Source organism: Pseudochaenichthys georgianus, chromosome 6 (assembly GCF_902827115.2).
Source record: "Pseudochaenichthys georgianus chromosome 6, fPseGeo1.2, whole genome shotgun sequence".
Classification (NCBI taxonomy): domain Eukaryota; kingdom Metazoa; phylum Chordata; class Actinopteri; order Perciformes; family Channichthyidae; genus Pseudochaenichthys; species Pseudochaenichthys georgianus.
In genome coordinates this window covers 10,068,397-10,090,691 of record NC_047508.1, presented here as the reverse complement: position 1 = coordinate 10,090,691, position 22,295 = coordinate 10,068,397, and the positions used below count along the sequence as shown (strand labels likewise).

Below are 22,295 nucleotides of genomic sequence, written 5' to 3'. Positions count from 1 at the left end.
TTGATTTCTATCAACGGGGGAGTACGTCAGGAAAGTCGACAGAGGGGGGGGGGGGGGGGGGGCTAGTGGAGTACTTCGTGACCACAGAGTGTGAACGTTGTGATCAGCTGTTTTAGCGCAGTTCTCCAGTGAAGGGGGGAGTCTCCCTCCGCAGCCGGTTGGCGTAATTTTGGCACAGTTCCGTTGTACAGACCGACGTTAACAGCAGCCCTGTCTGTGCACACGGAGACCGACTGTCGTCCGGTGATCTAACCGCCTTCTGGAAAAGCTTCACAAGTACGTCGGTACGTAAATGCGCTTTGTGACACAAGTGACGGTACGCATTTCAGATTACGCACATAACCTGCGTACCAGTTATGTGCACCCCTGTACCAGAGCCATATTATTACTATTATATGGCTCTGCCCTGTACTACAGCAAGAGTATTCTCCGTCGGGACTTCCTGCAACAACACCACGCCGTTATCAAAGATGTTCTATTGAGAAGACGATCACTACGTGACAAAAGTTTTCAAAACCGTGGCTACTGAAATCAATCTTACTAACTGCTGTCTGTGCAATTTACTCCGCGAGTTGGCAGACTTTATTTTGCTTACTTTAACATCATTTTTCATGGTGGGGCTAAGCCATTTCTTGGTATGGGTGTAGCCTACCCCAGCCATACCCTGGCGCTGCCACTGGTGGCACGTATGGGGCGGGCCATTCTGCACATGCGTTAAATGCGTTGAATATTTTAACGCAATTCATTCAAAAAATTAATTACCGCCGTTAACGCGATAATTTTGTCAGCACTAATTAAAAGTAAATATATAAGTGGTCATGAACACATCTGTCCATCAGACAGAGGGCTGCTGTGCCTCCTGTCATCATTAATGGACGTCTCTTTAAAATGACCGCTCAGAGGAGAGGAGTTCTCATTTCTCTAACCGCCTGCTGCTTCCCCTCCTCTCTCCTCGGCTCGCATCTCCTGTGGGCGGGACTAAGTATCGAGGAGGGGAAATTAGAGTATTGAGAAAGCTCTACTGTGTGTGTGTGCTCTGCATGTGTGACCATGTGTGATCATCCCTCCCATTCTATTCTACTTTGAAATAATCCTCCTCTGCATCCTGCAATCAACAAAATGGTACAATACCACCATCATCTGGTAATAAATGTACATGACTGCTCTTAGAAATAATCCACTTTGTCTCAGCAGAGTACAGCTCTACTCTGTTGTGTCTGATTGCAGATTTAGTTCTAAATGACGTGTGTTTGTCTTACTTTGTGGGACTGTCTTCTTCATCTCCTCCCGCAGCACCTTGTCCATCCTGTTGGTGAGCACTGAGCTGAGGGTGTGGCTGAGCTGCTGGCTCAGCTGATCCTGGAGCTGCTGCTGATGATTCTGACTCTCTGCCAGCACTCGCTCTAGTCTGCGCTCTGAGGTCACAAAAGGTCAAGGCTCATAACAAATATGTAAAACGCCCACCATAGAGACCTGCGTGTGAACTGTTAAAAACAACTTTGTGGGCATTTATCAGAAAACACATGCATTTTAAATAGCTTTTTGTTAAGAGTTGCGATAGATCCAATATCCAAGTAAGCATCCCAAGGGCTACTTCAACAAAAAGCAACGGGATTTTCCATATTGCAAAAAATAAGAAAACGCACATCTATGATACATACCATTTTTGTTAGGCAGGATCATACTTACTTACACTAGGGATGCCAGCGATTATTCGATTATTCGAATATTCGTTACAGTCTCCATAATCGAATATTATTTTTAAAAATCGATTTTATTTATATATTTTTTTTTATTATTTATATATATTTTTTTTATTATTTATGTATTTTTTTTTTCTGGCTTAGTTTCAACCAAAATATATATAAATATATATATATATGCTAATAATAGTAATAGTATTAATAATTGTAAATGGCCATTGGTCACACATTGGTCAGTGTGTAGCACACTACACACCGCCCCCGCCCCCACCCCCCCTCTCCCTCACACGTGCGACTAAAGATGAACAAAGCGGCAGGTAAAAAGAGTTCCTCGTGGAACTACTTCGAACTTACAAGTCCAAACGAAGTTAAATGCAAGCTCTGCGAAAAGACGTTGGTCTATCACAACTCAAGCTCAACAATGCGTTCGCATTTGAGTGCGAAGCACGCCAAAGAGGTTACAGAGAAAGACACAGCAGCCGGCCATTACCAACTTCACTTCAAGGCCACGTAGTTGTGATGACATGCTTGTGTGTTGTTTGTACTGTTTAACATGTTCCAGTAAAGAAAACAACGGAATTTTTTTTGTCTGAGGTTTTTTTTTTTTCTCCCGCGGGGGGGGGGGGGCCAATAATCGATTATTATTCGCCAGGGCTGCCGAATAATCGATTTTGATCATGGTCAGTTTCTGGCAACCCTAACTTACACCCCTTTTTTTAATAGTTGAATTGTAATCGCCAGAAGTAAAAAGCTAACGTTAGGCTATAAACATACATAAACGACATCAGTCGCATGCCGTCATCAATGGTGAGGTAAAGGCGGCTAATGTTTCATGTGATGACGTTTAGCAGTCTCATTTGGCCACTTGTTAGCAACCGCTGTTTGAAGACACGTGAAAGCTTCCGACAGTCACAATGGAGTGTTTACTGGCGTATCTTATGCCGTAAAACTAAAATCTACTTAGTTTGTGCTAACCACAGACCTTATTTCAGGCATCCAATCAAAAACACATACTGACACATAAAGTACTAAAAGGCTAACTCCTTTCCGGTTTAGGACTCATTCCTGCACAACTCTATACACAACCCTTTTCGTGGCTTTAAGACACTTTTTACTAAGTGAGGTGTAAAATGAAAGAAATATCAAATCCAGTTTGAAAAAGACCGAAGGATACGTTCTTGTTCCTGGTGGTTGGAGAGGACGTGCTCCACCTGGACCATGATGGTGCTCTGCATGGCTGTAATCTGTCCACGCAGCTCAGTTAACTCCCTCTGCTGGCTGCGCAGGAGCATCAGCAGCTCGTCCTGCACTTCTGCATTCATCTATGCGAGGTAGAGCATGAGTGAAAAAGCTCAACATTGGGGGTTGATTGGAAAAGCATTTCAAAGCTTGTGTAACTGCAAGCTTGTTTTGATATTATGTCGTCCCCTTGTGGCAAACAAATCAATTGATAGTTAAAGTAAGGTGTAATGTGTTTCCGAGAGAACATCAAGGGAACCAATCATTTGAAAATACTAAATTGCTTTTATCCCATTAAAGTATAACTGTAGCAGTTAATGAAAACTAAAGAAGCTGACCAATGTTCAGAGAGCACCTTACCTGACTAGATTCCATTTGCCTGGACAGAGACGATTCACTGAGGAGAAAGGAGAAAGAAAGGTGACACCTTTATTGAATATTCTCAAACCAATGACTCAAGTCATTATGTATGTGGTTTAGGGGTGCAACAACTAATCGACAGTCAGGTGTTATGTATGCTAGCAGCAACACACAGAGTTAACTCAATGATACAAACATGGGTTAATGATTAGAGGTAACTGAGTTACTCTTTATTAGGGGTGCAACAACTAATCAACTTAAGGCGAGACACGGCAGGCAAAAACATTGTTTTTCAAGTACTGGTCAATTTTGAGATTTTGTGCTATTTTGATTATATAACATGTTTTCTTTCAGGCTTTTGGAAGGAAAACGTACAAAATACACATAAGTGTTTATTTTACTATAGTTTGTCTATTTGCGTCTGTAGATTTCTCCTAAATTCACCAAAAGTTAGCATTCTAACGTAACATAAAGTACCGCGACCGCTGTGTGCACCATGTCATCAGAGATATCGCTGGAAAGCTCCGTCTCTGCTGCACAATCTCATCGGATCCAAATATGGTCATTTCCTTTGTATCAGCAACCAATCGTGAAAGCACAAAGGGGTCTTAAACCAAGAAACGAAATCTCATTGGCTGGTGTCAATTTCTGACAACGTGATTCGTTCAGATGCGTCACGTGGTGTGCTAAAACACTTCCTGGTTAGCTTTCCGCTAGAAATTGAAATCTCAAAATGGCAAAAAGAATGGCGAAAAAAACGTTCACAGAGAACACGACAACAATTGTCACTTGCACGAAGCAAGGTTATACAAAAACAAATGACCCCGAACATGAAATACCTTCACGGAGTGCGTCGAGGCGCAAGCTATCATCCAAAGAACAGGAGGGTTTAGCTAGCGCCTCACTGCAATCTTTAAAGGTCGTTTTCTCAATATGAGTTTTTCCTCCTACTCTGAGTTCGAAATGTCAACTTCAATAGCACGTAGATACACCAAACCTTCCAGTTATATTCCTATCAATATTATGAAAGCTTTTACAGAAGGGTTTGTTCATATATCATTCATAGCCTGAATTATACAACATTGTATACCTAAAAGCATGGCGAAAATGGATATTTTAGGGCTGTTGACAGTATTTTCTGATTTATGGAGTGATACAAAGAGATATCCAATATCCCTTCTGTAAAAGCCTTAGATACTAATATGACTACAAAATTAAACAATAATTTTGAATCTGGTTTTATCCAAAGTTCAGATTTCGATTCCTGAAATGTGTTAAAATTAGTGCTGTCAAAATTATCGCGTTAACGGCGGTAATTCATTTTTTGAATTAATTGCGTTAAAAATATCTACCGCATTTAACGCATGTGCAGAATGGCCCGCCCCATACGTGCCACCAGTGGCAGCGCCAGGGTATGGCTGGGGTAGGCTACACCCATACCAAGAAATGGCTTAGCCCCACCATGAAAAATGATGTTAAAGTAAGCAAAATAAAGTCTGCCAACTCGCGGAGTAAATTGCACAGACAGCAGTTAGTCAGATTGATTTCAGTAGCCACGGTTTTGAAAACTTTTGTCACGTAGTGATCGTCTTCTCAATAGAACATCTTTGATAACGGCGTGATGTTGTTGCAGGAAGTCCCGACGCAGAATACTTTTACTGTAGTACCAAGCCCCCAGGAAGTGCGCCGGAGTCTGATGAGAATAGTCGTGCTGGTCAAACGGCGGTACTACACTTCCTTTAGGTTGCTGGGCCCGGAAACACTTTTTCCCATTGACTTACATGGGGAAAGAGTGGTCTGTAACTCGTTGGATAATTTTTTTTAAACTAAATAAACTACCCAGTATGAACGTTTGTATCGCCCTTATTAAAAGCATTCGTTCCTCAAGTTGTAAAAATGTGCTAATAACGTTATTCTGAGAGTTATTTCCCTCTGCATTATGAACGCGCATCTAACCCACGGGACCGCGCCGCCCTGCACGTTCATGTTACGTGTTCAGCACTACATGAGTTTCTCTTTACCCATGGATGCACAATAACAACGGACCATATCGCCTTACTGCCAGCCCACGGAGCTGTAATAATGGATATATTGCACATGTTCGCTGTAATTCATCATTTGTAAAATATTATACGACATGTGCTGTATGATGTAAATGTTGTACCGTAAATGTTGTATTAAATAAAGTTAATATTACCGACGTAGATTAACGTTCCTGTAGCTTCTTATCGCACTTGCAATTGTTTTAGTTACTTGTGGGCTACTTAACATGAATAATCACAGTTACTATCCTTTTACTCCATCACATTTAAAAAAGAAATAGGTAATTATTATTTTAACTCCACCACAGTAATCCATCATCAGCTTTACTTTTTAGATAAAGTTTTAACTCACAATTGATCATAACAGGCTTCAACATATACATTTTTATATATTACCAAGTGGTTTCATGTACAACCCACACAAGTATCATGCGAAATGAAGCTCTGTTGCTTGGATATCACTCGATCCTGATGTCAGCGTAATATAAAAGTACATAACGATTGATTTGTAATTTAGCATAATTTACTAGCTAGCCGCTAGCTGCTAACTGCCGCCTCGTTAATATAAATCCAGTACCATGCTGTCATGAACGCGCGGTGCTGTTAGGTGTACGCAAATTCACGTGCTTAATGTGAACGAGCCTTTTGGGCGGCTTGGTTAAAGTCGCGCATGCTCTGAGTGCACATACGGGTACTTCTCAGGCATGCGGGTAATCTGTGACGTTTCGCTCTCTCAAAAGTTGGGCCATTTTGTCATAATGCGCCATTGAGCAACTCTCATAGGAATGAATGAGGCCCCGCCTTCCACGCTGTATCCAGTTCTTATTATACATCCATGTGTAGTACAGGGGTGCACATAACTGGTACGCAGGTTATGTGCTTAATCTGAAATGCGTACCGTCACTTGTGTCACAAAGCGCATTTGCGTACCGACGTACTTGTGAAGCTTTTCTAGAAGGTGGTTAGATCACCGGACGACAGAGTCGGTCTCCGTGTGCACAGACAGGCTGCTGTTAACGTCGGTCTGTACAACGGAACTGTGCCAAAACTACGCCAACCGGCTGCGGAGGGAGACTTCCCCCCCCCCCCCCCTTCACTGGAGAACTGCGCTAAAACAGCTGATCACAACGTTCACACTGTGGTCTCGAAGTACTCCACTAGCCCCCCCACCCCCTCTGTCGACTTTCCTGAAGTACTCCCCCGTTGATAGAAATCAACACGTAATGAATTAAGACCCCACGGTTTGATGATTGATAGGTGTGTGGGTCGTCTTTCGTTTTGACACGCAGAAAAATGTTATAATAAACATACATACTCTATGGATATATCCGCCTTCTTGCATTTATCTTTCCATTCCCACAACAATATACATAAATAAATGGCATATTTTGGACATAGTTCGAATGGTGATTAATCATGATTAATTAATTTTTAAGCTGTGATTAATCTAATTAAAAATGTTGATCTTTTGACAGCCCTAGTTAAAATATGTGCATATTTAATGAGATAATGGATAATTTGTATATTTAAACATGCTATTTTAGAAAACTTGTAATACAAAAGACAATTGCCTTATTGTAAGTAATTAACTGGAGAAATGTCTAGCTGATACCTTTAAGTTAAAAAAATTACCCTATTCACCTGGGGTGTCTCGCCTTAATCGATTACCAAATTAGTTGCCAACTAATTCAGTCGTCAATTCGTTGGTGACGTCATCACGTGTTTTTACGCGCCGTTAAGCTCCAACGTTATTGGTCTTTTTATCGGTAACGGAGACATTTAAAAAATATATGTCATGTATTATTGCTACATAAGCATTATATCGCAGTCTTAGTGTCGTCACACTCGTTTCTAATATGCAAAAAGACAAACAAATGCATCAATGATATATGTTCGATCTTTCCAATCCAGAAGTGAGATCTTTCTCTCCCCAGTCTGTGTGCGAGGGGGCGGGGCAGTTTACTCACACACGGCTGCTACATGCAGCAACACACGGAGGAGATGGCGGAGAGAACCCCCCCCCGAGGTATGGTTAAACTTTACCCGTCTCGATGTGCACAATCCTCGTTACCAAAAGTGCAATAAGAGTTTAGCATGTAAGGGCGGTAACACAGCAATTTGTCTAAACATTTAGCAAAAGTGCTCCACATTCAGACGGAGGAATGCACCGGGTTCGACTGTCTTTCTTGTAGCTCTGTAGCCCCATCCACGAGTAACTTTTCCACGTCAGGTGTTAGGTATGATAGCAGCAACACACAGAGTTAACTACATTATGCAAACATGGGTTAATGATTAGAGGTAACAGAGTTATTTAGTTTGTTAAAGTTTCAGCTATTCTGTTTACAGTTCTGTCATCAGATTATTTAATACGATTTTAAATAATAATAAAAAAAAAACAGCATGTTTAATTATTGACTTTTCATTCCTGTATAATCATTTTGCGCAAAGATGGCACTGTTTGTCAGAGCACTTCCTCCTTCTGGGATTTCATGAAGAACAGCTCCAACAACTGTATGGGAACGCCTCTGGTGCTGGTCCATTAACTGCCAGTGTTTCCCACAGATCTGAAATATACTTGGGGGGTGGTGGTAGCGGTAGGGGTGGGCGATATGACGATATATATCGTCGTGACGATATTAGGTCTCCACGATATGCTTTTTCAGAGATATCGTATCCATCGTGATAAAAAAAAAAAAACTTTATGCTAAAGTCTTTTATTGCACTTCAAGTCTAAAGTTTACATTTTAATTGTTTGGCACTGACTTTTCCTCATTGATGTTTTATGTTTTACCCTCCTTTTCATGTTTATTGATGTTCACTGCTAGTGCTACCTCAGAAAGTTCATTTGTATACTGAGAAACTGTGCCTTGAAGCCATATCCAAATGTTGAATTGTTCATTCAGGGATTCATTTCAGAAATAAAACCAGCTTGAAATGCTTTTTTGGTCTGTTACTCCTTTTTGTTTTAGTTTCTGTTGCCTTGTAGGTGCTTGAACTGTTAAGTAACTTTAAAAATAACCATAATAACCGACATGAAAAAATATCGTGATATATCGTCTATCGTGATACTGCTTGAAAATATCGTGATAATATATTTTTCAATATCGCCCACCCCTATGTAGCGGTGACGTGCAACAACATTAACATTTCTGTTGGCCGCTTGTTAGCAGACCCTTCACGCGATGGCAGAGCGAACAGGTACAGGCAGGGCCCATAATGATAGCCCTATAGTTTAAATCTACTACCCACAAATGAACATATGGAAATGGGTTACTTAAAAAAATAAATGTATTTATAAATGTATTTAGGAACCTATCCATGTGATTTTTGGGGGTCCAGGGGCATGCCCCTCAGTAAGATTTTATTTTGGAGTTAAATGCATCAATCTGGTGCATTTTGAGGGGAAAATAAAGAGACTAGATCTATGGAAACACCTATATTAAACACAATTGTATACATTTCAATAATCATAAAATCATGGCCATAACCAATAACATACCATTTCCAATATGAAAAAAACACTGAAACTTGTTTATTAATTTCTTTTTGGTTCATTTATAGTTGTGAGTGTGTCTGTGCTCCTGAATCAGCCTCTCCTGTCTCCCTCCTCTCCCCCTGCTTCTCTTTAAGGCAGCAGCAAAGACTAGTTTTCTCTCAACAAGTTTTAAAAGTGTATCTTACCTTTTTTCACCTAGTTAACTTTTTATTTATTTATTCATGCATATTTTACTAATCACATTACATTTCATTTAGCTGACGCTTTTATCCAAAGCGACTTATAATGACCGATTACAGGGACTTTCTTCCTGGAGTAACTAAGGGCTAAGTGCCTTACTCAAGGGCACACTAGTGGTGGTGTTCCTGGCGGGATTTGAACTCACAGCCTTCCGATCTTCAGCCCACCTCACTATCCATTAGACCAATCACTACCCTCTCAAATGGAAATATGTGTTTACATAAATGGTGACCACACCGTTTGAGACCCACTGAGAACTTAGACTAAGTTAACTATCTAAACACTCAGAGAGTCCTTTACCTCACCTGAGGTTATCCCGAGCTTGAATGACACAGAGACCAATCAAGGGCTTTGATTTATGATCTGTATGACAGTGGCCATGTCGGCAGGCCACATCATGTGGCTAGCCAGTCACCCTGTGTGAGGCAGGCCACTTAACAGGCCAGAAGGAGGCGAGATCAGAGAAAGGGAGCGAGGGATCATTGTCCACAAGTTAATCGATCGCAGGTGGCGTCGTGGTCACGGACGAATAAAAAAAACAACTAATAAAAAAAAAAAACTAAATGGGTCGCGAAATATACTTGGGCAGCAGTTAATATACCTGGGCGGCCCGCCCAAGTATAGTCTATGTGTGGGAAACCCTGATATATATATATATATATATATATATATATATATATATATATATTAGGGCTGTCAAGTTAACGCGTTAATAACGTTCACGCAAAAACAAATTAACGCCACTAATTATTTTAACGCGATTAACGCATGTGTATTTTTTTTCCTCGGCCGCCCCGTAGTTTCAGAGCGCATCGAGTTTAAAATACCATCTACAAGCTGATGCTGACAGCCCCGCTCCTGCCATCCGCTTGTGGCAGACCACACTTCCACGCTCACCGGCAGGCACCGACTGGCCATCGGGAGGACCGGGAGTGTGTGTGTGTGGCCTGAGCGAGCGACGTGCATTGTTGTTGTTAGCATCTGGTGCTAGCTAGCTGCGCTAACGGATATAAGGAGCTGTTTAAACACACACACACACACACACACACACACACACACACACACACACACACACACACACACACACACACACACACACACACACACCACACACACACACACACACACACACACACACACACACACACACACACACACACACACACACACACACACACACACACACACACACACACACACACACACACACACACACACACACACACACACACACACACACACACACACACACACACACACACACACACACACACACACGTATTATTGTATGAGAGAGGTTCCAGGTTGAATTGAGGTGGATATTTGTAATGTTCAGAGGTTGTTGTGTTTAATATTCATGAGAATATTTGTCATTGTTCAAATGATAATAAACATTAGCATAAAGCATATTTGTCCACTCATATGTTGATAAGAGTATTACAAACTTGAAAAATATTCCTCTAAGGTACATTTAGAACAGATAAAAAATGTGCGATTAATTTGCGATTAACTATGGACAATCATGCGATTAAATATTTTAATCGACTGACAGCCCTAATATATATATATATATATATAATATATAATATATATATATATATATATATATATATCTCAATAAAGGCGAATTGCCATATTCTTATACTTTTGAATTGCACTGTTAAAATTCTGAAATATATACAATCTCAGCCTGTGCTCCTGACATCGCGTTCACTCAGTCACGAATGCAAACCGCACGCTTCACCTCGTTTCACACACCTGAACACAAAATGCCGAAGACTTCAGCTGTGTGGGACCATTTTAAAAATTGGACGACGGTAAGAAGAAGGCAGTGTGCCAAATATGTGCCAAATATGCAACTTTTCAGAGTTGTTGTGCCTACCACGGTGGCACAACAACTCTGAAAAGTCACCGGATGCTGTAAGTACTAGCCTAGCTTAGCTGTTGTCAAGTTGCCATGATGAAGCTGCTTTATCCGCCGTTTAAACAGTAACGTTACACATGATAAAATCGTGCACTTACTTTGCTTGGAAAATAGTTGCAAGCAAGCAACCGAATAGTTTTTTATATTAGTTTTTCAATGTTATCCGAATAGTGAAAATAATAGGAGCAATGTGGGAACATCTGGGGCTAAGGCAATTATTGGCATACAGTTCGTTCATTTATTTTTCGTTCTTCATTTATTTAAATACTGTTTACTGTATCGGTAACAAGTATTACACTGTTAGGCCTACTGTTACGGCTATGTTATTAAAAGTATTGTTGTTATAACAGAAATATGTGTTTTGTATCTTCAGGTTGTAAAACGTTATAGACGGAATTTGGAACCAGATTTGGTCCCCGGGCGCTGCACTGCGGCTGGGTTAAATGCAGAGGACACATTTAGTTTTAATGTATGCGAGTACTGAGACAATAAATAAATAGAAATCGTAATAGTATGCTCTTTCTGCGCTTCTGCTTAACAGCGTGTTGTCAGGTGTCTCGGATTCGAAGCGTGTTATGAAACCTTTTGGAAAAAAAAAAATTGTATTAAAAAATAAAAATCTCTCCGCACCGAATATCCGGAGCCCGAAAAATGGTATTCGGGACAGCCCTAGTTGATCCATAGGTTAATGATGTATCTGTGGCTTTGAAGCAATTGTTTATAATCCATAATTCCATTTTTAGGTAAAAATCGGAGCACAAAAGTTAGCTGCTAATGGTAGCCACCAGAGTGGCTGTAGCTTCCGGTTTTGGCTACGCGTCACTCACTCCTTATTTGGTAATGTGTGTGTGTTAGACTGCCGCATAGCCAAGACCGGAAGCAGCAGCCACTCTGGTGGCTACCATTAGCAGCTAATTTTTTCTCTGGAAAATGGAATTATGGATTATAAAAGAAATAATTTTTTTATACAGAGACGTTAAAAACCTATGGAGTAACCGATTCAGCCGCGTTTTTTCTCGTTTTAATGCCATTGAACACGTCTTTTGATCAGATTGACAGCAACGGTGAGACGATCTCCCCTAGAAGCTCCGTAAAGGTATGTGTTGTGATGTCTGTGTTTGCTTCCCCTGTCGCGAGTTCGGATCACTCAGTGATGATACTATATACCTACATAATCTGTGGAACCTCAGCTTTAAATCGGATATCTTGTAAGTGCAGCTACGATGAGTAATAAGGGTACTTTTATCTTGAGTTCTGTGCCAAAGTCCGTTAGCATTTTTCGCTCAGGGGTCATTTAGATGCTTCTTATGAGACTTGTGTTTTGTTTTGGTAAAAATGGTTTGTATCGTCAGTTAGCTGAGATTATTTCCGTTAATCTGGTATAACACATTAATAGGTTCTTAAATATTAAGATCCCCTGAGACACAGTGTCGTGAAAAAAAAAAAAAAAGTAAAGTACCCGCCGGGACCTTGGAGCTTAACAGGTAAAAAAAACGCAATATATATCGCAGGGGAACAAAAAACCGCAATGTCAGTTTTTTTCAATATCGTGCAGCCCTAGTCTCTGTCCTGTACAAAAATCAGGACAGGGAACACTAATTGATTCCTTCACTATCAAACAACCTACCTGTCATCTTTCTTGGTCTTCCTCTTTACTTTTGGTGAGCCTCGTGGTGAGGTCTTCCACTCCTTCACTGGTAGTCTGTGGGAAGAACGACCACAGTTTCCTGAGGATGCTGCCATGGTGGGCACCTCATCATCAGGGTCACTGAACAGACACAGAAACATGAAGATAAGAACAGAGTAGACCACTGCAGTAATCATGTATCAGAGTTCATGCAACATAATCATCTTGGAAAAGATTGCTAACATCAAGATGTTATTGTGCCTCAAATAAAGTACTGAACTTGTGCTGGCTTGTTTTGTGATATCTTCCATCTAGGATGAAATTGGACATATCTTATTTGTTCATTGTGTTACCTCTGCTCAGCGCCGGCGTCCTGACTGTCGTTCTGTGTGAGGTGGTAGGAGCGCCGGTGGTAAGGTGAGTTTAAGTGTCTGTCCTTCGCCTCCTCCCTTGAACTGCAACAAAGTAGAAATGTGACACTTTTGAGAAATGTTTTTCACACTACTTTGACAACTGACCTGTCATTCTGTCAATGACATGTTATCACTTTGCTTTACATTTACAAGCCTTACTACTTATTTCCATTATTATGCGTCTACGTTCTGGTAATGGATATGCTTCGGTAGGTTAACCTGTTAAGCCCTGAGCCTGTTTTTCAGGTCTCAGGCTCGAAAATGACATTCCCAGAACAAATGACCATATCTTCCCTTCTAAAAGGGTTAAATTAATAATCTTTGTTCTCAAAGTAATGATAAACCTGTGAGTTGGATGTAGAAAAGTCAGAATCAATATAGATGTTTTTTATTTTAAAGAAAATTCAGATTGAACATGGTAAAAAACTGTAAATTATAGTATCCGTCCAAAAAATATGTTGTACTTATAGTGAAAACTAACCTTGGATGATGGGTTAGTAGACTAAAAGCTTTAGGAATCCAAAGTACCGTAATTTTCGGACTATAAGGCGTACCTGAATATAAGCCGCAGCAGCTAAATTGAATGATGTGTACATATATAAGCCGCACTGGACTATAAGCCGCAGGTGTTTTAATGTTTAATTACCATATGTAAGGTTTCGTGCACAGAGGGGATTGTCGGGAAAGAGATGGCTGTTTGAGGAAGCTCTCAAAACCAACAAACTCTTCTTCGTCACTCTCGGAATCGAACAGCCTCTGAAGGGCCTCAGCTGTGGCGGCGTCCTCCTCTTCATCACGCAGCAGTCCAGTCTTTCGGAACCCGTTGGTGATCCTGGATGTTTTGACACTCCTCCACGCTGTCAGGATCCACTCGCAAACTTGAGCGAAAGTTGCTTTTCGCATGCGACCAGTTTTAGTGAATGATTTATCGCCGCTTGTCATCCACGCCTAGTGCCACTTTGAACGCACGATTGACACTGATGTCGAGTGGCTGCAGATGCTTAGTTTGTTTTCCATAATGAGGGTTTGTGCATGAAAACTTCCTTTGCACAAACTGTCTCGCTCTCGTAATGTCTGTCTGTCTTGCTCTCGTTCTGTCTCTCGTACCACTCTTGGTTCCACTTTTACTTTTGCGCGCTACCTGTCTCACTCTTTTCCGACCTCCAGCTTTTCCTGCTGGAGCCCGCCGCTTAAAGGTGGGGGGCGCGGACCGGCCATAGAGTTAAAGGTGGTGGACTGTAACCTGGAAAATCCAGATTTAGGAGGTCCCCTAGTGGCCGTTAGCTGTAAAAATCCATAGATTAGCCGCACCGTTATATAAACCGTAGGGTCGAAAAATGGGGAAAAAGGCTCAGCTTATAGTCCGAGAATTACGGTACAACATATAATAAGTACCCTGTATCAAGATTGATGCAAAACAAGTGATATTTGACCTTTTTAGACAGATTTAGCACAAAAAAACCTCTTCTGGGGCCATTTTGGTGGATTTTCCTTATCTCTGGCCCCCCTTGTTCAATTTTGACATGTGACATATCTTTCTGACCGTTAGAGCCAATAGAATCCAAGGGAAATCATCCCGCACACACTCATGTAAAAAAAAATATGGTGGCCTCTCTGCGCATCCTTGCTTGCAGGAGAGGGGAGAAATATCGCTGCTCTGATATCAAGCAACAGAAAAGCTGTTTTATTGCTTATGGATTATCAGAACATTTCAAAGGGGACGCAGTCACATTGGATTAACTACACCATCGTTTTTTATCGTTTTAATGCCATTGAAGACCAGTTTAGACCAGACAAAGACGAAGGTAAGCCATGTTAGCATTGTGGGCTACCTAGAGCCACTTGTTTTGATGTACGTTTTTGTTGATAACGTCGCGAGTTTGTATCTTTCAGTGTTGAGTAGTGTTATTTTCGTCAGCTATTTTTTTATTTAGTTTTAGTCTTAGTCCTGTGTTAAATTTCCTTTTTAGTTTTAGTCATATTTAGTCACCTTCATCCTGTTTAGTCAAGTTTTAGTCGACTAAAAGTCTGAGCATTTTAGTCTTATTTTAGTCAAAGAAAACTAATTATTTTAGTCTACTTTTTGTCAATGAAAACTGTTGAGTCTTTTTTAGTCATCAGATTATATAGAACATTTCAGTCAAACTAGTCTAGCCAAAACCAATAATTTGTCATTTTAGTATATATAAATAAGATTATATATTGTCCTTATTTGATGAAAAACACAGGTTGAATGATTAAGAAGCTTTGCAGAGAGTATCTGCTCAGGTGTGTGGTGTTTTTACCAGCTGTGTTATGGCCACATTGCTTCCCTTCTGATAAAACAATGCATTTTCTTTTTTTCTCCACCTCATTGTAGCCAAAATGGGCCCAAATATCACATCGTTTCTTTCTCCCAAGCAGTGGTGGCTTTAGACTTTTTCGTTGTCAGTCATTTTGACGGACAGGATCGTAACATTTCCGTCATAATCCATTATTATCCGTCGAGTGCACAATGTATCACTCACTCGCGCTGACGGGGGGGTATTCGGTTAACGCGACCACTGCTCCTAAGCCCTGTTGTTGCCATTTTATTTTCTGTTAAATAAGGTTAGTTAGACCATGAGTTAGACCCGAGTCTTCCTGACAGTTCACAGTGTGCCGCTGCCCGGTGTAATTCAAATGTACCGCCGCGCGCAGCACAGACACACAGCTGCTGCTGCTGCCCAGCCGCAGCACCGGAAATGGAACTGCTGGGAGAAAAACTGACTATCAGAGATGTAACGTTATCTTTGATAATATTTCGTCTCCTCATTTTTCGTCAACGAAAGTAAAGAGAGATTTTGGCATAGTTTTTATTTAGTAAACTACATTTTCGTCTCGTCACTTTTCGTCAACGATATTGCATGATGATTTCGTTACAGTTATTGTTTACTGCCATCGGTGCCGTCTCGTCACCGTCTCGTTTTCGTCATGGAAAAAAAGGTCCTTGACGAACATATTTCGTCATAGTTTTAGTCAACAAAATTAACACTAGTGTTGAGGTGGGCACCGTTAGATTCTGTGTCTCCTTGCGATCATAAGCAATGTGTTGGATGTGCACCTTGGATAAGTAATAAGGGAGCTAGGAGTGATTATCGGTGCAGTAATAGGTTAGCATTTTTTGCTAAGGGCTCATTTAGATGCTTCTTATGAGACTTGTGTTTTGTTTTGGTAAAAAAATGGTATCGTCGGTTAGCTGAGATTATTCCCGTTAATCTGGTATAATACATTAATAGGTTCTTAAATATTAAGATGCCCTGAGACACAGTGTCGTGAAAAAAAACTAAAGTCCCCGCCGGCGGGGACCTTCGGGTTTAACAGGTTAAAACAAGATTATGCCCCTTTTTAAACAAAAATAACAATGTGAAATTTGTATTTATGACAGTGGGCACTAAATCAGACTTTTGTGTTAGGATCTTGTAAATAGAGTGGTGCAGGAATGAGTTAGCATGTAGCACTTTTAGCCTCCCTTGTCTCAATGTCAAGGTTATTTTTTAAAGAGTTTTTGGTTAGATTACCAAAATAACAGATTTTCAGTTTGTGTTCTACAACAAGCAATACATCAGTAAATACCCCACTCACAAATGTCCAAATCTTCTATGTGTCATAGAAACAGTGATTGCTAACAAGTGAGAAGATTATTTAATGTCATCACGCCCAACATTAACCCCCTTTAGCTGAGCGTTGTTGACATTAAGTCAAGCAACTGCGATGTAATTTTTTTCTAGCCTAATATTTAGCCTTATAGCTACGTGTTTACTTCTGCTGATTGCATTGATGCTTCAAAAATCATACAAGTGATGTTAATATGTACCAAACTTTGAAGTATCATAAAATGTAGTTTCTCACAGGTCTCTTTTTTTTTCAATATTCTAAAATCCAATTGCTTTTAGTTAAGGGAGCCCTTATAATGCTAACGTCCGGGTTGTCCTACTCTATACTCTATGGTGAACAATACTAGTTTTGTCAATAATTTTCCTTTGTTCGTAATAACACAAACACCTCCAGACATATTTGAAATATTTTCTCCAACGCATGTCAAAGTTTACTAAAGTAAAGTAGTGGTCACACTTGAAAACTAGATTTTAGAGCTTAAAATCTTTTGTGTACATGATTATGTTTAGAACTGTTTGATGCAATTCTTACCAGTCTCCAAGACCATTGTCCCTGAGACTGTTCCTGGTTTCTCTGGTGATGTCAGGCGCAGCCGGCCAGGGCGTGTGGCTGATGCTCCCCTCTGACCCTCCCCCCGCCCCCGGGTTCTTCTGTGATAGGGCGTTCTCCAGCAGAGACGGGGTGTTGCTTAGTCTGGGCTCTGACTCCACTCCTCCACCCACTGAGATATCAGCACCTCCGAGTTCCAGGGACAAAAGGCTGAAACAGAAAATGGTTTTGTTTATTAAAAAACATAGTTTGTTAACCAGAATGTCTACATGGTTTAAATGACTGGTAAACATTTTTCAATGCTTGCGTGTTTGAGTATGGATGGATAGATGGACGGAGACAGATTGATGCATGGAAGGATGGATAAGAATAACTTAATTTGTAATGTTTTACATTTTGTGCAAGCCCTTTATCCAATAGTGTTTTATCTTCTCTTTTGCTGTAACATTACATGTCACTTGTTAGACGCTTTTATCCAAAGCGACTTACATACATTCAATACTGTGGGCAATCCCCACAGGAGCAATTTGGAGGGAAGGACACAGCGGAATGTTGACTGCAGCGGGATTTGAACCAGTGCCCCCGTGATCTGAAGATCAGCACACTATCCACTGAGCCACAACCTCCCCAGTAACAATGTACATTTCCCCTATGTGGGAGGAATAAAAGTTGTTTGATTCCGATAACTAGATGGATGAACGACGGATAAAAGGATTGGTAATAGGATAGATGGATAGACGAAAAGATAGATGGATGAATAGATAGACGGAAAGATAAAAGGATTGGTAGATGGATGGATAGCAGACAGCATCTGAGATAAGTTGTGAACATTTATGTCAGCATTCACTTTTGCGCTGCACTTTCTCCATTGCTTCTCATCCTTGTACCTGTTGCTGTTGGCTGTGCGCGGGGAGGTGAGCAGGTGCAGGGCGGACGCAGCCGAGGCCATGCTGTCCGTCTGCAGAGCGGAGAGAGGGGAAGACTCAAGACTGGACCCCAGAACCCGCTGAAGCTGCAGGGTCTGGGAGGCGATTTCCGGCATGTCCTGGGACATGGCTGTGGAGGCTGAGGAGATGACGTCAGGGGAGCGGGCCCTGGTCGGAGAGGCCAGAGGGGGCAGGAGGGGGGCATCCAGAACCTGAGGGCCGTCCAGTGCCAGGGGCCCGCTGGGAGACGCTAAAGCCTGGATGGAGATGATGAGTGTTATCAACAAAAAAAGCCATCCTATTCAGATTAAAGGGAGCCTGGTTATGTTTAGCTATTATACTACATATATCTGTAACAAACATTAAATCAATCCTTTTCCTTTATACTTGTGCCTTTTATTAAATCAATGAACTTTCATATCCTACACGGCACTGTCATTTTTCTACTTTATTTTATACCCGTCTTATTCTATTTTAAATTTGTATTCTCTTGTCCTTTTATTGCTTGTTTCTTAACCTGTTAGACCCCGAGCCTGTTTTTCAGGTCTCAGGCTCGAAAATGACATTCCCAGAACAAATGACCATATCTTCACTTCTAAAAAAGGGTTAAATTAATCATATTTTTTCTCAAAGCAATGATAAGCCTGTGAGTTGGATGTAGAAAAGTCAGAATCAAAATATAATTTTTCAATTTCAAAGTAAATTCAGTAAAAAAAAATGTAAATGATTGTGTCCGTCCAAAAGAAAACATGACTTATAGTGAAAACCAGCCTTGAATGATGGGATAGTAGACTAAAAGCTTTAGGAATCCAAACTATAACATAGACCAAGTACCCTGTATCAAGATTGATGCAAAACAAGTGAAATTTGACCTTTTTAAGAGAGATTTATAACACTTCTGGGGTCATTTGGGTGCATTTTCCATATGTCAGGCCCCCCGTGGTCGATTTTGATGATTCTCTCTTTTTAACCGTTAGAGCCAATGGAATCGAGGGGAAGTACCTCAAATCCATCTAAACATTACCCATTGGTGATGAGTGATGCGCAGCCAGCATGCCCTGGAACCGGAAGCTGTCATACACTCTGAAAACTGAAAACTAGGCTTATTGCCATAAATATGAAGAAGGATTATCAGTAATCATTTCAAAGGGACACTGAGACATTGGATTAACCTTCAGCAGCGTTTTTATCGTTTTAATGCCATTGAACACAACCTTTGATCAGAAACAGCAAAAGGTAAGACATATTTCCCGTTTTTGCTCCGTAAAGCTACGTTGTGTGATGTCGGGGTTTGCTTCCCCTGCCGCAAGTTTTGATCACTCAGTGATGATACTTGTATTCTAGAATCTATGGAATCTCAGCTTGCTAGCTGATATCTTATTTGTGCAGATCCGATAAGTAATAAGGATATTTTACCTTGACTTCTGTGCTAAGTGCTTTAGCATTTTTTCGCTCAGGGCTAATTCAGAAGCTTGGTATTACCCTTGTGTTTCGTTTAGCTAAAAATGGTTAACATTGTCTGATAGCTGAGTTTCTTCCCGTTAAGGGGTATGACACATTCATAGTTTGTTAAATGTTAAGAAGCCCTGAGACGCTGTTTCTTGCAAGATGTTGCGTTATGCCCCCGGGGGCATGGGGCTGAACTGGTTAAATTACATTTTACAATGGGTTTCTTTTATCTGACTGTTATTGATGTTTCTGCAAAGCAAGCTGAAAAGCCTTGTTGAAATGTGTTCTTTAAAAAAAAGTGCCTTTTGTTAGCATTAGTTGCGTAGTGCCTCATGTCTTACCTGCAGGCTCTCCAGCCCGGGCAGCAGCACGGCAGAAGCAGGTCGGGGGCTGCTGGTGGAGAGAGCCAGACTGCTGCTGCTGGTGTTCTCTGCTCTGTTAGGAGTCTGAATCAAATCATCCATAGCTCTGCACACAGTGACACACGCAAAAACATGAGTGACTATAAGAGCATTGGCTTGTACGACGAAGCCAGTTCAACAGACCCTGGATATGTTTGAGTTACCTGGCTTAACTAACCCGAACAAACGTGATGCTGAACACATAACAGGTTATGTGTTCAGCATCAGTTACCATGGAGATCTACCCGGGTAAGAAGTGAACCAGCTTCGTAGGACGGGAAACCCTGAGCTAACCCTAAAGTTACCTCGCTAACCGCAAATCCTGCTTCGTAGTACAGGGCACTGGAGGTTTGTTATTATTTACAAAGTCTGTATTTAAAGCTAAAAGAGGAAGACATAGATGAGCAAATAGATGAAAGTAATGACTTCCAATTACTACATTATAAAATATGACATGACCTTACACTTAAAATAGCTGAGGCTTTAATCCAATAAACCATGCAGAAACAAAAGCAAGATACATGCAGGTACATTTGCTTAAAATAAGTCAAACCATTGTAAGGCGAGTGCATTCCCTTCAAATAAACCTTGTAAGTGTTACAATGTATTCATTATTATTTATGTTTTTAGAACAAGGTGCACTGGAAACAGGTGGGTTTTCAGTCTGTGAAATGTCCTAATCCTATTTGCATATTACAAGCGTACCTGTTAGTAGAGTCAGAGTTGCTGCTGATAGCGGTCATAATGGTCAGACTGCTGGCGCTGCTGCCAGGAGAAGCCGGAACCTAGATTGTGACAAAACAGTGATTTATTACAAACAGCAAGTATCATGGCAGTGTTTCCCCTACCATTGTCTTGACCGGGTGCTGCGCCCTGCCAACGGAGCCCCACGCCCCGCCTTAAATTCAAGGGTTTTTTTTATTTAAAAAGAAATATGTTAATATATATATATATATATATATATATATATATATATATATATATATATATATATATATATATATATATATATTAGGGCTGTCAAGTTAACGCATTAATAGCGCGTTAATGCAAAAAAAAAATTAACGCCACTAATTATTTTAACACAATTAACGCATGTGTATTTTTTGTCCTCGGCCGCCCCGTAGCTTCAGAGCGCATCGAGTTTAAAGTACCATCTACAAGCTGATGCTGACAGCCCGCTCCTGCCGCCCGCTTGCGACAGACCACACTTCCACGCTCACCGGCAGGCACCGACTGGCTATTGGGAGGACCGGGAGGGTGTGTGTGTATGTGTGGCACGAGCGAGCGAGAGAGAGAGAACGTGCACACCTTACGTGTATTGTTGTTGTTAGCATCTGGTGCTAGCTAGCTGCGCTAACGGATATAAGGAGCCGTTTCAATGAAAACAGAGGAGCGACATTTCGCCACAACTGCGCCGAGCACTTGACTTTATGCAGGAAGCCAGACAGTGGGACATTGTAGGAGAAGTCCGCACACTCAGCTCGGATAGTGCGCAACATGATTGCAGCGTCCAGGCAGCTCCCGTTCGAGCATATGCCTTGAGTTGCACATAGCTCCAACAATCCATCAGTGTCTCTCCACACACACACACACACACACACTATTGTATGAGAGAGGTTCCAGGTTGCATTGAGGCGGATATTTTTAATGTTCAGAGGTTGTTATGTTTAATATTCATGAGAATATTTGTCATTGATAAAATGATAATAAACAAACATTTGCATAAAGCATATTTGTCCACTCATATATAAGAGTATTAAAAACTTAAAATATCCCTCTAAGGTACATTTAGAACAGATAAAAAAATGTGCGATTAATCGATTTTAATCGACTGACAGCTCATATATATATATATATATATATATAGCACCAAATTGCAACTGAAGTAATCTATCTACGGTCACTTTTCACATTGAACATGTGCTCTTTTATTAAATAAACTAAACGCCTATGTTATTTATCCATATGTGCATGTTTCAGTGTCCACTGCTTTGCGTATTCACATTCTCCCTCCGCTCTGTTTCTGAAGGGCGGGGCTCCGCACACACTCACAATCAGAGACAAGAGCGGAGGAAAGGAGGAGAACAACAAAGTGTAAACAAGTCAAACAAATCTGCATTATTGCCCGAGCTCTGCTGTCTGCCCGTTTGTGTGCCCCCCCCCCCCTTTTTCAAATTTGTTTATTATTATTTTTTTAACCTCAAGCCGTTATCGTCACGGGAAAAGGACACACACAGCCTACGCGCGCGGACGCGACAATGAACGTAGCGTGCGCATTCTAAAAATA

The 22,295-nt window shown here is 41.0% G+C and overlaps 1 protein-coding gene across 5 annotated transcripts in view; it reads right to left on the bottom strand.

Annotated features, from left to right (window-relative positions):
* Nucleotides 1–22,295, bottom strand: part of edc4 (enhancer of mRNA decapping 4) — a 77,494-nt gene that overhangs the window by 42,763 nt on the left and 12,436 nt on the right. For 4 of the 5 annotated variants that reach the window (XM_034084821.1, XM_034084822.1, XM_071203451.1 and 1 more), the window contains exons 16-24: nucleotides 20,711–20,790; nucleotides 19,946–20,072; nucleotides 18,117–18,412; nucleotides 17,212–17,439; nucleotides 12,985–13,086; nucleotides 12,632–12,772; nucleotides 3,303–3,339; nucleotides 2,878–3,025; nucleotides 1,260–1,415 (exon numbers count right to left, since the gene is read on the bottom strand). In XM_034084821.1, the coding sequence (XP_033940712.1) occupies nucleotides 1,260–1,415; nucleotides 2,878–3,025; nucleotides 3,303–3,339; nucleotides 12,632–12,772; nucleotides 12,985–13,086; nucleotides 17,212–17,439; nucleotides 18,117–18,412; nucleotides 19,946–20,072; nucleotides 20,711–20,790 (1,315 nt within the window). The remainder of the gene's footprint in view (nucleotides 1–1,259; nucleotides 1,416–2,877; nucleotides 3,026–3,302; nucleotides 3,340–12,631; nucleotides 12,773–12,984; nucleotides 13,087–17,211; nucleotides 17,440–18,116; nucleotides 18,413–19,945; nucleotides 20,073–20,710; nucleotides 20,791–22,295) is intronic. The other variant, XM_071203453.1, reaches the window with a different exon arrangement.